The 16395-nt window shown below is 39.3% G+C and overlaps 1 protein-coding gene across 1 annotated transcript; it reads right to left on the bottom strand.

Moving 5' to 3' along the window:
• Nucleotides 1–3821: 3821 nt before the first annotated feature.
• Nucleotides 3822–5539, bottom strand: LOC115685065 (adenylate isopentenyltransferase 5, chloroplastic-like). Its single transcript, XM_030610063.2, has 3 exons — nucleotides 5496–5539; nucleotides 5160–5225; nucleotides 3822–5035 (listed from the first exon to the last, which is right to left on the bottom strand). The coding sequence occupies exon 3, from the start codon at nucleotides 5021–5023 to the stop codon at nucleotides 4016–4018; it is 1008 nt and encodes a 335-aa protein (XP_030465923.1). The 5' UTR covers nucleotides 5024–5035; nucleotides 5160–5225; nucleotides 5496–5539; the 3' UTR covers nucleotides 3822–4015.
• Nucleotides 5540–16395: the final 10856 nt, after the last annotated feature.

A 16395-nucleotide genomic window follows, 5' to 3' on the forward strand; every position in this document is an offset into this window, starting at 1 on the left:
GTGAGGGTCAAGCCTCGCCAGTCACTAGCAAGTCGACCTCGCCAACCCGACGAGGATGAGCCTTGCCTGCCCTTGGCAAGACTCGACCTCACCGTCGCTGGGCGAGGAAAACCTCGCCAACCAAAGGAAGAAGGAAAGAAAAAAAGAAAGCAAAAAAAAAAGAGGAAAAAATTCAAAAAAGTACTTAAATATTTCGGTAAAATAAAAAAAAAAGTAAAAAAATTGTTCACTTTAGTGTCGGCCATGCTAATTTTCAACCAAAATTGGCCGAAATGACTAAATTGGCAAATTGTCATAAGGTTTATGACTAAATTGACAAATCACCAAAATGTTTAGGACTAAATTGGCACAATTGAAATATTTATGACTAAATTGACATATTTGTCAAAAAGTCTATGACTAAATTGGTACAGTCAAAATGTTTAGGAGTGAATTGGCCTTTGTACAATAGGTTGAAAACTTTTCGAACAATTTTCCCTAAAAGTTAAGGTATCAAATTGCACAAATGCTAGAACTTAGAGAATTAAAATTGCATTTAACTCCATTTTTAGTACTTAGAGGATAAAAAATATATGTGTGTGCGGAGAGAGAGTACAAAGGCAATGTTTGGTTCAACTTTGGGGGAATGCAAAACCATTTCCCCAAGTATCTTTGGATGAAAGTGCACTTGGTGAAAGCAATATTGTTTGGATAACTCATTTTTGTGTTATTTTGTAAAACAACTTTGAAATGAAAAAAGAAAGAAAGAAAAAAAAAGAGAAACAGATGGCAGACTTGGGCGAGCATTGGCAGAGAAGACATGGACTGGGCGAGCTTCGCCGGTAGTGACCACAAGCGAGCATCGGCCAGGCGAGCTTTGAACGGTGATCCTTCTCAGACCAGAGGCGACCGTCAATCATGTGAGCTTCAAGCATCGGCTAGGTTTTTTTTTTTTTATATTGGGATCTACAACGTCGGAGCTTCATTCGGCAAAGCTTCACCGGCGACCTCGGGGCAACCCAGATATGGCCCTTCGACCGTTTGCGACCCAGGCGAGGGTCGTCGAGGATGCGCGACACCGAGGTCACATGACCATGGTTGAAAGGCCAGATCTGGGTTGCTCGACCCTCGACCATGACCTCAACCCATAGCAAAACAGGCAAAGACAACAGCTCCGACAAAGACAGCAGCTCGATGGCACGTGCGACCTTCGATCTCGACCTCAACGGGCAACCTCGATCTTCACCTCAACCTCAAACATGAACCAGTGAGCAAAAGGAAGAAGATAAATAGTATTTTTTTAGGGTAGAAGTGGAAAATACATTTATCAGTTAGGGAAATATTGAAAAGAAAAAAAAAGTCATTAAACCCTCACAATAGCATTCCGAAAATGCTAACAACCCACGCCTGCCTTAGGCTTTCATCTTTCCCAAGGCTAGCATTTGGCCAATGGAGTCACAAAAACACTTGCCAAATATCTCATATTTTTCTAAAGGCAAAGTTGAACCACACAGGCCCAAAGCAATGAACAAGCGATATGCAATTGTGTCAAACATTTCCTACAAAGAAACGCATGAAGGGATGTCATTCACTAGATCTAAATGATTATGAAACTATGACATTAGCAAATTACCTATACAATTTCATATCTACATGTGACTACAAACTTTGAAGGAAAAGGTTCACTAATGCCATAACTTCCGTATGACACTTGAGTAATGTTGGCAATTTCCCTTGTCAAAATATCCAACATGTCACTAGTCTAATATAAAATCGTCCGACGTGACTTGTCAAGGAAATGATGTCATTGAAAGCATATAGGACCACGTTTTTTTTTTTTTTGGTCGAAATATATGACCACATTGTTTAGCTCTTTCCTTGCCCGAATTTGATGAATGGGGCTAAATTAGATTCGAATCAAAAACCCAAAACCCTATATTCATCTGCAAATAAAAAAAAAATTGCAGGTCAATGAGAAGTCGCAACTGAAATTTACAATGGAGAGCAGGAACGCGAGAAGTAGCTGATGATCGACTCAACAAAGTTTGGCTCTTCCCCAACATGAAGGTAAAATATTATTGCTATTGGGGAATTACCGGGACACCGGAAGCATTATCGATCTTCTGGTCAGCAATGCCATGGGTCAGAGGAAAAAGCATAGAATTTCACAGAGTGACGGCGAGAATCGCGAAGGAATGCAAGTCTTAGGGCACACCCATAAAGGAATGGACCAGCGGAAGAAGCTGAGGAGGCGTTTGGGGCCGCCTACGGCCTACCTAGTTCTGGTGAAGCGCTAGTTGCACCGCATAGGGATTGAGCTCCTAGGGAAGGTCAAAGAAACAAGGAAGGAGCTCCTAGTCATTGTGATTGAGGATGGTGGCGATCTCTCTTAACGTGTGTTGGTTGAAGGTAAAGAAATTAAAAGAAATTGTCATTTTGGGCCATGCTCCCTAGGCTTAACTCCATTTTGAATGAAAAATTACTAAAAAAAGTCTTAAACCTAATCAATTCAGTCCTAAACCTTTTTTATTATATCAATTGAGTCCTAAATCTTTTCACGTTTTGTCAATTAAGTCTATCCAACCAATTTTAGCCGGAAATTGCTAAAGTGGACTCCGGGTGTCCTACGTGGCACGGCCGACGCTAACGTAAATAATTTTTGCAATTGTGTTATTTTTTATTATTTTCTTTCTTTTTTTTTCCTACTTCCTCCGCTGGTCACCATGGTCGGTGACTGGTCAAAGGCGAGGGTTGCCCTTGCTAGATCTGACGTGGGCCGACCTACTCGGCTAGACTTGGTCGAGCTGGCGAGGCTCAAGCTCACCGAGATCTGGTGAGGTGGAGCCTCGTCGGCCCTCGCCTCTAGCTGGTTGCAGAGGAAGAAGAAAAAAGAAAAAGAAAAACTAAAATATTAAAAAAAAATTGAGTTTTTAAAAAAATTGTAAAATTATCTACGTCAGCGCCGGTCATACTGTGTAGTATAGCTGACATCCATATCAACAATTTTCGGCCAAAATTGATCGAATAGACTCAATTGCAAAACATAAAAATGTTTAGAACTCAATTGGCAAAACGTAAAAAATGCTTAAGACGCAATTGACACAATTGAAAGGTTTATGACTAAATTGGCACAAGGGCAATAGGTTTATGACTTTTTTTGGTAATTTTCCCCCATTTTGGACTTAACTCTTTTTAAAAGAAAAAATTACGTTGGATATGTTATTCTTAGAATAAATCCACGCAGTATTTATCGTAGAGATATGTTACCAGAGTACCTCAAATGAATGTTTTTTTTTTAAATTATATCACTTAAGTGATGGATTAAAAAATTCTAGGACCAAAGTGAGTGTCATATTAATGTCCTTTTCTCCAAATTCTGGCAACCAAGGCAATTGACTAAACTTGATTCTTTCCTTTAAATGCTTATCAGATAGTTTTTAGTTTCTATAAATAAAAAGTTGATTAAATTAGTAATTATAGAAACGCAATACATGAGAGATTTGTTCCTAAGTTATGGTGATGGTGGCGTTTCAGAGGATTTTGGACTTGAACTCCATAGCAATATCTTTACCTTGTATTAAACTCCACTATTTTAGATAGAGGTATATTGTTTGCATACCATAAACTTATGCAAAACTAGAGAAATGACAAACTTCTTGATTATCTTCGAAACGAGTTCGAGAGGCCTAAAGACACAACAAGTGAATTCTCCGATATCCACAACATGAATCTTCATGCTTCTATCGGTGTTGGTCACGTGAGGCGAGTTTATATATAATCAATGCATGTCCGTCGCATCAATTGACATTCTCTCTTAATGAATAAAAATCTTATCGCAAGAATTGGATCGTGAAACTACACGGAATTCTTTCCCTTCAAATATTGCTACTCAACAGGAAGGCGAGGGAGCAACCCTTACATGACATTTGACTCCTTTATCATCGACACATCTGCCATTACAAAATAAATCAACTCACGACCCACAAGTTCCAAAGAGAATATGTTCATTTAATTTATGTTGGCTTGTCGTGCCGTGTCATACTCTCGTGGTGGTCGCTGCGACGACTATCATTGGAATGGAAACCGAAACCAGCTTACCAATTGTCACATCATGAGACGTATCAGTTGAGAGCATAGCAGCCATAGGATCTTGACCATAAAGGAACTTGTACAGGAGTATAGTGCATGGCCCTGCCACAAGCCTAGCCCAAGCTTCATCAGTTTCTTTGCCCTCTTTTAGGAACACTTCCGTGGCATCAATACGGTTCATGTCCCCAGCCCAATTGCTGCTCAGGCTCTGTATCTTTTCCAATTGGCGACGAGCCAATGCGCATGTGTTTACTTTGATACTCTCGACCGCTTCCTCTAAAAGCTTCGCTCTGGTCCTGTCGTCGGCCGTGCTTTCGGAACTTAAGTACTGTTCCATTTCACTCACTCCGATCGCACGCTTGATGCCCTTGGAGTTGTCCGCACCCGGATGGTACACGCTCCTCACCTCTTCCACCAGCCCGGATTCCACCATCCTGTCGACCCGCCTTGACACGAACGAGTGGAGCACCGGCATCGAGACATCAACCCAGAAGAAGCAGCAGTCATACCTCGACCGGACTTCGGGGCCACCGTTCACGAGGGCGTCGATGAAAGAGTTTGAGCCGCCGGCGATTATGGGGAGCCGGCCCCGTGCGAGGATGGACTCGATGGCGAGCAATGCACAGCGCCGAAAATCGACGGCCGTGAACTCCGAGTCTGGGGCTGCAATCCCTAGCAAGTGGTGGGTTACGCCCCGACACTCCTCCTCGGTGACCTTGTTGGTGATGGTGTCGAGGCCTTTGTGAACTTGGATTTTGTCTGAGTTCACGACCTCGCCTCTGAACCGGACTGCCAGGTCGATGGCAAGCCGGGATTTGCCCGTCCCGGTTGCCCCGACGACGAACACGACCTTGTCTCTACGGTGGTAGATACTCTCCATGTTGAGTCCACCTCGAAAGTTCATGAGCGGCTGGACCTGGGCTTGCTTGCAGGCCACTGTTGACATGGATGTCATATTGTCCGGAACCTGCAAAACGATGACAAAACCCAACATCAACGAAACTTCAGTTTTCTTTTATGGACATTTCCAACAAAGGAAGAAAAGGAACAAAAGTCGAATTTGCTATGAATGTATAGGACCACAAACTGACCTTTATAACCAGACGCGGCGACCAGTGGAGAAGAAAAGTATTTCCCAATCTGCGACTGCTTATTTTCTGATGAAAATAGAGAGAGGAGGTGAAGAAGAAATCAAGAAAAAAAGGGGTTGAAATGGAAAATTCTTGATATGAAAGAAGAGATGGGGGGTTGAACTTGGTGTCTTTTAGACAGGCAAAGATGTCTTGCTTCTTTTTGGCTTAGTGCAGAAGCAGAAGTTATGGTGTATGACCATGTGATCGACAAAGAGAACAACAACGTTAATAGTGGCTTCTTGTGTCCTTTTATGTGCGTGTGAGAGAGGGATTGAGATGCGAAGAGAGACTTACCTCTTTGTTCTTTTGCTTCCGAGCTCAATCTGCGCAAGAATCCGTCCCAACTTGGGCTCCCTATTTATAGTGCTCCGGGACAATGACTCTCGTACGGACATAACTAATTATGATACACGAATCGTTATACGAAGGTATGATTTAATGTTTAAATATCTATAAACGGTGTTGTTTCACATGTGTATGTTGAAATTTGGCTCGGCTTAAGATTACGACATGGAAACCGGGTATGCAAAATGGACAGGTATACGAGAGCCTAGAAAGATTCGGATCAGGACCTCTTGTTTTAATACCATGAAGGAATAACAAGAGCTTCGGTTAGTACCATTTCTCGGGGGCCCAAAGGAACAGCATCAAAAGAGGGAGCTGCCCCACGGGTTTGCACTTTGCACCGTTTAGAAAAGGAGTCCTTACCAATTTAGGTGTCCTTTGTCAATACGAGCCACTGCTATAGACAAACTGGCAGGAGAAAAAGCACATGACACGTTGAATGCCAATTTCTAATTCCCATTGGTCATCTCGAATTTGGAGTTTATGCATTTGTTTCTATGGAGGATTCCTCTATTTCCCTTTGCAAAATAGAGTCTGCATGTCCACACTGCCAACCTTATGGGTGATTAGTCGTTTTCAAGAAGGAGTGGGCTGTACAACTTCTCCTTCAGCCGGTTTTGATCTTTGGATGCATCAGGTGTGCTATAGACAAACGAACGTAACGTGGACAAGATAAAATGCAAATCGTTCGATTGTGGCCACTCGATATTATGAAGTTCATTCGAAACCCCTCGTGCATTAAATATGATTGGCTTAGAACCTAAGGGCCTTTTATGGGAAAAAGGGCGTATATTTAGAGTGGTCCTTCATTAATCTATGTGGCTACGCTCAGAAAATTTTACTGAATCTTTATGATAGTGCGTTCGAGATTTTTGAATCGTCTCAATTTGCGCCCCTGAGATCACGAACGCGTTGGGATCTCAAGAGAGTAAACGGAAACCGATTACTTAAAGAACGTCTTCGGCCCAGGTAAATTTTACGTTTTACATCGCGTTTTATACCGAGTCTAGTTAAATTCGTATCGTCATGGATATGGAAAAAGACTTAATCTTGTTGGAATGGCAAGTTGGTTGCTAGCCTAATGTGTTAGGTAATGTCTCCATGAAGGAAGCTCGGATTGACTTAGCAAAGAGCTTGCTCGGGAGCAGGAGTTTGATTGCACAATGTCTTTTATATATATCTTATGACTTCTGATCACTTTACCAAACTAATGATAATTTATTAAACGATGAAGTTATCATGAAACAAGTGCTAGGACACAAAGTCCGACATCAAATAATTGGGAGTTACACCGAGTAGTAAATAATATACATAGTGTACTTTGAGTGTGTGGCCAATTGCTTATTAGCTTGACAGCTTTAAGTTAAATCAAGGTTATTTAGGGTTGATTGATAATATATGGTATAAAATGGATTTTCTGGAGATAACAAAGCCTAAACTCCGGGCTCTATCTTTAGTTTTTGTATTGTGAGGCATCGGACTTTTCTCGCCTCCACAAAAATCAATGGCGACTGACATTAATGTAGCATGTTGCGAGAATGAACTCGAGTTAAAAAGGTCCAAAGAAACGTGGCAAATTACCAAGAATGCGATTTACCATTGTAGTTCGTGTCGCGTCGATTATTTTATGTAACGTGTGAGATTATTTGAGTATTTTCCACAGCCAAACCGAGATCATCAAAGGTGGGTCTCCGTGGTCATAACATGACTATTCATTTTAAAATAGATGTCTCCAATAATGATGCACTTACGCCTCTATTTTAGCCATACAGCTAGGGGGATTAGATCTAAAACAAATTTAAATTAACGAGGGGGTTGGAGTTTTGCGACGAATGCACTGAACTGAAATTCGTGGGCTGCATCAGAATCAAAAGAAGGTCGGGGCCGATATTAATTTGGAGCCGTCCCTTCTGAATATAAACAACGTAGGGGGGGAGAGGAATATATCTCCTAGAGAATTTAACATATGGTCCCATGCATAGTCAATTATACTTTGAATTTTAATTAGGTACATTTTAGAGGCCGCGCAAATTAAATAATAGTTTTAGTATGTGGGTTCTAACGGGGGATCATGTTTTAAATACATTATTGACTCGAGCATGATTGTGGGGTTTATGCAAAGGGGGGGTGTTCCACGTTACTTTTTGGTTTGATACTTAAACATAAGTGGCAATTATGCGCCTTAAACGGTTAAGAAATGGCATTGTATTATATGCCCCCGGGGTCTTAGAGAAAGATGCGGACTTATATTCTATGCAAATAGCTTGACACCCCAAAAAAAAAAGAAAAGGAATCCAATAAATTCGTGAATCGTCTCGAGTCAACTTGACTCGACTCTAAGAAGTTGTACCAAGCTAGAATCGAGCTCGATGTCTCGTGCTCTTAACAAAAAAAAAAAATCATAATCAGGTCATGAACTTAGGTAATCGATGGAACACCACTTTTGAGTTTGATTCTTCTTTTTGGTGATGGTCGGCATTAACAAATTCTTCGGTTTTTATTTTGGATCGATGATGATCCCTCTTAAAAGTTGAAATAATTATTTAGAATAGGAGAAATGTGAAGACTTTTTCTTCCTCAACGAAGCTCTTTTAGAACCCCACTCTCTCAACACCAGAAAAAAGGGAAAATTGTCCAAAAAGTTCTAAACCTATTGTATTTTTGTCAATTCAGTCCTAATCCTTTCAATTTTTTGCCAATTGAGTCATAAACCTTTTTACTTCTTGCAATTGAATCCTAAACCATTTCGATTCTTGCCAATTGAGTCCCAAACCATTTCACTTCTTGCTAATTGAGTCCATTCGGCTAATTTTAGCTGGAAATCACTGACGTGGACGCCGGCCGGCCTACGTGGCACTGACATGGATAATTTTTAATAATATTTTAATATTTTTTGAATTTTTATTTTATTTTGTATTATTTTTCCTTTTTTTATTTTTTTGTCCTCCCCTTCTTCCTCCAGCCAATCGCTAGGCCTTGGCAACCGGCCAAAGGCGAGGGCCAACGAGGTCAACCTTGCCGACCTCGTCGGCCTTAATCGAGCCTCACCCCTAACGGGAGCAAGGCTTGCCAACCTTGCCAGCCCTCCCCTCTGGCCAGTTGCCGAGGCCCGGCCACCAGCTAGAGGAGGAAGAAGGGGAGGAAAAAAAAGAAAGGAAAGAAAAGGAAAAATGAAAAAAATGGAAATAAAAAAATAATATAAATTATCCACGTTAATACCACATAGGATAGTCGGCGTCCACATCAGCAATTTCCGGTCAGAATTGGCAAGACAGAATTGACAAGAAGTAAAAATGTTTAGGACTCAATTGACAAAATTGAAAGATTTATTACTCAATTGGAAAAAATACAATAGGTTTAAGACTTTTTAGACAATTTTCCCCCAGAAAAATCCTTTCTTTCAAAGCTTGATTTGTATGTATAGAATGTTTGTTTCCTTTTTTTGGCAAAAATATTTTCTCATCATTCATAACGCTTAGGAAAATGAATTAATAGAATTTTTTTCATTATTAACAAAAACATTTGAGGATTAAATTATTGTTAACAATGAACACATTTTTCATTACTTATTTTTCAAAACGATAAGAACAATTAAGATAATGAGAATACTTTCGCCGATCGTTCTTATCTCTTAGAAAAGTTAAATTGAAAAAATAAAAAGACAAATGAGAATATGAATATCAAAAAATAAAACGTTTTTAATATAAAATAAATGAACAAAGTTCTTATTTGTAAGAGAGGCTTATAGATTTTGTTCTTCAATAGTTGATGTAAAAATGGTGGACTGGCCTGGATGGATGGATCCAAGCCCGCCCCGGCAGAGGTTTCGGCTCCAATGAAAGGATCCGACTGCCCATTTGTATAAGAGAATTGGGCCAAACCCACCCACTTGTGGGTTACTGCTTTGGTAACGTTGTTCTAGTTTTGTTCTTCCTCTTTTTTCTCTTAACATTTCTATGTAAATTGGCAAAACTTTTAGGTGAATCTGAAATTCAAATGATCCGTCGATTGACACGAAACAGCGATCGCTTAACATTGATGCAGACGGACATTGGAAACAACGGGTATCAATCACTGTCGAGAAGTTACTTTGCAGTCCTCTTCATCGTTCATTCCATCTATGCGAAGGGAGAATCTCTCAGGGATTTCGAGCAATCATACGCTTATTCACTATCATAAGATTTGTTTCTTTTTGTATACTGTCGTCGGTGGATGCTGACCGAAATGAAACTTGGAAGTATTACATTGATATCTCTACCGCGTGAAGGCTAAGGCACTTGACCAAATGAGAACAAGATCAAAACCAGTTCTCTCTCTCTCTGGGTTTTCTTGTTGGAAAAAGACTTGCTCCTCTAGTACAAACATGCCATTTGAACGGCAAAGACAAGCAAGCCTTCCACCATCAACCCCATCTTTCCCTCCAAGCAGTTTTAAGTGGACAATCGATCAAGAGTCAAAACAAGCAAGTCTCCCACCAATCCCTCATGATGAGGAGCTGCTTATGCTGACATTTGGTGAGGCATAACAAAATGTCAGCATAACATAAAACCAAAATCTCTCTCCGAACCAAGAAATCAAAGGACTAAATTGGTTTGAAAGAGAGGGAAAGTAAACGGTGGAAGTGGGGTTTCTTGATTTTTTTTCTTTGGGTAGGTGGGTTTGGTTTCGATTTCTTCAGCCTCGTTAGACGCTCCTTTTCTTTAGGGTAAGGTTTAGAATTTTTCGTGATATGTTGGTTTATCTATCCAAGACTTGACTTTGGTGTCAAAACATCTTTTTGCTGAGATGAAGGATGAAGCCAAGATCCCTTTAAGTGCTTTTAAAGCTCGGCCTCGGCCAAAACGCTAGCGACAATAATGCGTGTCTCCTTCAATAAATAGCTGTTTGCATTTATCCCCAAAGAAGCCACTCGCTATCTTTACGCATCTCGAGGTACAACAGTGCACAAAATCTCCCCATCTCATTTGGTTATCACCTCCACGAAAAGGATACAAATGATGCTTGCAAGTGCAAACGCAAGTTATTCCAAGTCGCTTAACTTGGAGATTATGCATGTAGTTTTTCAAAAGATTCAAATTATGTTGTCACCACAGAAGAAAGAGATGTTCCTCTTTCAAATTCTTATGAAACAATCCAACTTCTAAATCACGAATCAATCAAGAAGTGTAAGCAAAAATTCAATTATATTCATATAGGACTAGTTCTAGTAGGAATTAATCCCTTTACCAGAGAAGGGTTATTTTGGTCGAACCAAAGAAGGGTTAAACACCCCAATTCTTTTAATATTAAGAGATTCACACCTATTAAATGATGAAGAATCGATCATTGGAACCGTGGAGACAAGTCTCTGCAACGGTCTAACCATTTTGATTGTTATCCCAATTTTTCTCTATCACTCAAAGATAAGAACATTCTCAAATCACTAACCCTCCAAATTAAAACACATAATTGTAAGATAGCTAACGCATTTATTCCTTTAGCCGTCGTCTATAGGATATATTATAAAGTTATGCTTTCTGCATTTGGAAGCAAAGCTTTTAAGTGTAGTTCGAAAGGAGAAACTCTTCTCCTACAAATAGATATCTCTAGATCAAACACTATCATTCCTAGATTTATCAGTTGGAATCAAATATCTCTAGTTTGTTTCTAAACATTGGACCTAAAACCAAACAAAATTATTCCACAATCAAAAAAGAAATTTTGTCAATTTTTTTATTAATTTCTAAATTCCAAAGAGTTTTATTAAACTAAAAATCCATTTACATATTGATTGCAAATTACCAAAAGAGGTATTACAAAAGAATGTATTAAATTGCAGCAAAACAAATTTGGCAAGTTATTCTATCAATTTTTTATTTTGATAGGGTCGCGTTTTTTTCACTCCTTCTTTGGCTTAGCCACTCCATTTTTTTGTGTTTTAACTATACTATTCTTTGTGTGGCCTACCGCTTTTATTACAACTCTATAAAACTGCTAAAAAAACTCATTTTAGTTTGTTTTTTATTTTATACCTTGTGGGTCCTACTTTTCTTCTTCTTCCTTCTTTCCACGACTTTAACGTCTCAGTTCTCGGCTCTTGCAAATTGGAGATTGGTCTCTCCTTTTTTTTCTCTTGTAAGCCATTCTCTTCTTTTCACGCCTCCCTACTCCTCAAGTCTCGGGGCATTGCGACAATGTTGGCTTGCATTCACATTGATAAAGATCAAATTCACAAAGACAAGGTAAACATACATTGACAACCTAACAATCCTCAAAAAAAGATCATCCTTCATATCGTTGTTGGCTGCAAATTGACCGCCTAGAGCTGTCAAGTTCTTGAGATGGACGTCTTGCCGCCGCATTGTCAACTTATCTCGAGATGACGCGCTGGACATGTTTGACGAGTTCTTAGGTCAAAACGATTACATCAACAACACAATCCTAATGCATCACTATACTAGACAACCAGCCGATGGCAAAGTCGAAGTGCCAAGCACATCCTTGGACTCCAAATGGGACGCTTTGAGGGGGTACAAATCACCCCGGTTCAGCTCCGAAACGTAACGGTCAGACGACGGGGGTGACTGTGGGAAAGTGGGGCGAAAATGGACCACAATTGTTCCCTAATGCAGTTGAATAATAAGTCGATGCTCTTAAGGAGCCAAACTAGGGACTTAAACCCTATGCGGTGGCTGTTCTAAAGTAAAGGAAGTGTGGAATTAGAATGCATATTGGTAAGAAGGCTAGGAGGATGCTTATAACGGTGGAATGAACATGGAGGATTTCATAAGCAAACCTTGAAAGCCTCCCACCCAGAAGATCAAGGTTCCATAGGTGTTCTTAGCACTTACAATGAAACGCATTGATGCGAACTCAATTTCATGAAATCATAGGTATCTTCAAAAAGAAGAGAATGGGAGGCTTTCAAGAGCTGAGAACTGAGACATCAAAGGCACGGACAGAAAGAAGGAAAAGGAAAGTGGGACGTGCAAGCAAAAAAAAAAAAAAGAAGAAGAAACAAAATAAAAATAGTTGACCAAATAAAAAAAAGAGAGACAACCTTTGTAGAGTTGTAATAGATCTGGTGGGCCACACAAGGAATAATATGGTCAAAATACATAAAAAGGGAGTGTATAAGTCAAAGATAAAAAAAGTCAAAAGACAAGTGAAAAGAGCGAGACCTTTTTGATATTGAGTTTATAAACGATTCTTCAAATTCTTTACCAAATTTTTTACCAGAGAAATTTTACAGGGGATACAATCATGCCACCCAAAAAAGACAAAGGCAAAGACATTACCAAATTTAGGAGTGAGTATAGTTCCGGGATAGAACATAGAATCTGAGAACCTGACCGGTGGGAATCTGTAGGTTCCAGGTTCCAAAGTATGTGGCGTAGATTCCAGGTTTTAAAAATTGAGAAACTTATTTCAACAAGCAGGTTCCAGGTTCCAAAACCTTAAACAAGTTTTTTGTATTTTTTTTATCTATGTCTTCGAGTGATTCTGCAACGTTCTATGCCGTTAGATGATGAGTATAATCTAGAATTATTAGTCTGAGCTTTCATTTAATGACTTGTTAACGTTTCATATTTTTCGTGTCTCTAAATATAAGTTGTGGTCAGTGGATCGTAGCAGCAAGTAGTGGTCATTAAAGGTAATAATTCACTGCAATTGTTCATTTGATAATACAGGTGAAACCTGGAACTTGTGACAGGGTAGGTTCCAAGTTCTAAGATATATAAAATATGTTTCAGATTCCAAAAACTAAGAAATATGTTCCCTTTGATAGGTTCTAGGTCTCAGGTGGAACCTATACGGAACCTGGAACCACTCACTCCTAGCCAAAGCTTCCTCACAATCATCAAGACCAAAACCAAATCACATGCACAACCATCAACCCTAACTCGGATAAAAACTTGGGCAGACATAACAGAAGAAAGAACATCACTCCCTATTACTCTTCAAAATCCTCCCACATTATCATAATTACAAGCATTATCTCAATTAGCCGTTGTACTACCTAAAGAAACATTAAAACTCCGGTCTAACTCATTCCAAAAATCTGAGAAGCAAATAACGTCACAATCAATTGAAGTAAGCCTCTGGCTACCTCCAATTAACACCCAAAACGTATTTATAGTGAGCTGGTTATTAAGTCACAGGCAAACCCCTCCAAACCAAAAGTCAAATTTTTTCACCAAAAATGCTTTTCAAAACATAGTAACTGTGGAAGATGGGTTTTACTATGAAGACCCAAAAATTTTCACAAAAAATATCTAAGCCACCAAGTTTCGAGTAACGAGAATTTCTATGCTTGATTATATTTTCAAGTACAAAATATTAGCATGAAAGTATATTTTAGGTAAATAACGTGATTATTTGTATTGAAACGTACAGGGCTCTCATTTTAGTGCCCCAAATCGCAAATTGATAATGTACAATAAAACGAAACGCGCGTACCAAAACGCGAATCGCTAGTAAAATAATGTTTTTTAGTTTCGAGAAAAGAATCGCCCTTGGATTAATCAACTTTGTCACATAGACCCTGGCCATGAATAGCAAAAATTACACATAAATTTCTAGGGGAAAATACAATTTTCGATTCCTATATTTGGGCAGAGTTCACTTCCGGTCCTTATACTTTATGTGGTTGTAATTCTAATCCTCGCACTATGCTGCGGCGACTATTTAAGTACTTCTTACGATAAATTTCCATTTAATCATTGAATCGGCACCACCAATTGGCATAGTGGCTCCTACTTGTACAAGCTTCTAAGAGAGAACTTCTCTTTCAATCCTTGGTACATTTATGGTGTGTTCATAGTTAGTTCTACTTTGCTTTTATAGCAACATTAGTCTTCCAACCGTTCATTAACGAGGTTTTAAGTTTCGCGTTAGTTGGTGCCGGCTATTATTTAATATACACGTCTATAAGTAACATCAATGGTTTTATAAGTGAAAATGACCTTTTTTGGGGCCACTTACTATTAAAGAGTTTCGACCAAAAAAAATATATTAAAGAGTTGACATTGACACTTGATTCTAATAGCCTCCAACCACAATAAATGTGATGCAAATTGGTTTTTTTTTTTTTGTCTGTCCTACTTTAACTCTTAACTCACTCTCAGACTTTTGTCCTGCCTCTTGCAAGGCGTGAAAGTCGAAACCCACATATAAAACTATACATCCTCACCCCTAGCCCTCCTTGATAAGGTGGAGATTCTAACTCCCCTCATCCCTCTTCCCAAGAAGGAAGAGTGGTTACTGGGGCAAATTCTAAGTAGTTGGTGCAAACTGGTTGAAATTATTAAAATCATAAGAAATTATATCAACTGTTTAATATAGTTTTTTTTTATTAGATAGTGAGTTAAAATTGCAGCTAATAATATGAAAGCTTATTCATGTGTTTTTAAGAGAAGTCTTGTATACTTTGACTATTAGATAGCGAAGCTGCATTTAGTTATCCGGATACGAATTGAGATACGATAAGATAAGATCGACGAAGAAATTCCTAAAATTGTGAATATGGGCATAGTTAATCTCATCAAGTGTTTGATGCCCTAAGGATTGGATTAAAAAATGATTAAAATTTTTCATTGAAATTGCTGTACGAGGGGAAAAAAAACCTTGGACTCGCCCTTGCATCGGCTACTGCAAGAATCACTGCCCCAATGGCGGTTATTGATGGGGCAGCAATTGATGACGACAACTACCACCGAATCTATAAAAACTAATTAATGGGTCGACATGATTGAGGGAAGAAGAGTGACGATCATTGCACGGTGATGGTCACAAAGGAAGTGCGATAACACAAGGTGAACGCAGGGATGGTCGTAGCATATTCGTGATCTCATAATAGATATGAGACCGTTATTGCGAGGAGAGATTTAGTCGCTAGTGACCATCTGAGCAATTGGTGCTGCACAAGCACAAAGAGCTAAGTTCATATGTGAGTAGTTATTCTTTTTTTAATTTCATTATATAATCTAGGCGACATAGAATTATCCTAGTAAACCTTCGGCTCTTTCGTTCTTTCTTTCGGCCTCTTTCTTTTCTCACCACACTCGCAAGAACCGTAAAAAGAAAAGTTCTGTGAAATGATACGAATGAAGGGACGAGACCTCTATAAATACAAGTACTCATCGAATTACAACCGTAAAATTCTCTTTAATCTAACGGTAAATATCGTATCTACACATTTACCAAATACCCGCACATTTCCCATGGTACCCGTCCCTATAAATGCTTTAAAAAAAAAAGCACAAAATAGGCTCACCTGGCCCTTTTGATCAACCTCGGTCAACCTTGGTTTTTTCTTCTTATTCTTCGAGAAGAGAATTAATTAAAAATGCGAATGAGAACATAAATAAACGAGAAACGTAAATATTTAACCGAAGGACAGGTGGCATCATCTCCCGACCGACCCGCCCCCGCCCCGGAGGGTCCCACAAAACACGGCACCCCGCCGATCCAGCTTTCTTTTCTTTCCTTTCTTTCTTTCTTTCTTTACGGTCCATGTGCGCGTCGGTGTTTTCGGAGAGCATTATGTCGTCGCCGCTGCTGTCCCTTTTGACGTTGACGAGGATCCTGCGGGGGCACTTTCGTCCAAAGCTAGTGCGTCCATTTTCGTCGTCGTGCTACGACATTAACGAGTAAATTCTTTCAGCAATAACATGGTGAATGTCGCCCGATCGTATAAAAAATCCGATTAGGGTCCGTCACATTGCTTAATATATATATATATCGATAACGTGGATTGATCTTGATATTCTTGATATTTACTTCGCATACGAATTAAAAAAAAAATACTATTCGATATAAAATCCAAGCCTGATCGTAGATCCGGTAATATGGAAAATTGATGAAACGC

The sequence above is a fragment of the Syzygium oleosum genome, unplaced genomic scaffold (genome assembly GCF_021117445.2).
Source record: "Syzygium oleosum isolate NSW1041296 unplaced genomic scaffold, Sole_v2.1 Sole_v2.01, whole genome shotgun sequence".
NCBI classification, from domain to species: Eukaryota; Viridiplantae; Streptophyta; class Magnoliopsida; order Myrtales; family Myrtaceae; genus Syzygium; species Syzygium oleosum.

Bases quoted from the DNA above. Each gene is read 5' to 3' on its own strand.
- LOC115685065 (XM_030610063.2), bottom strand. From the start codon at position 5,023: ATGACATCCATGTCAACAGTGGCCTGCAAGCAAGCCCAGGTCCAGCCG.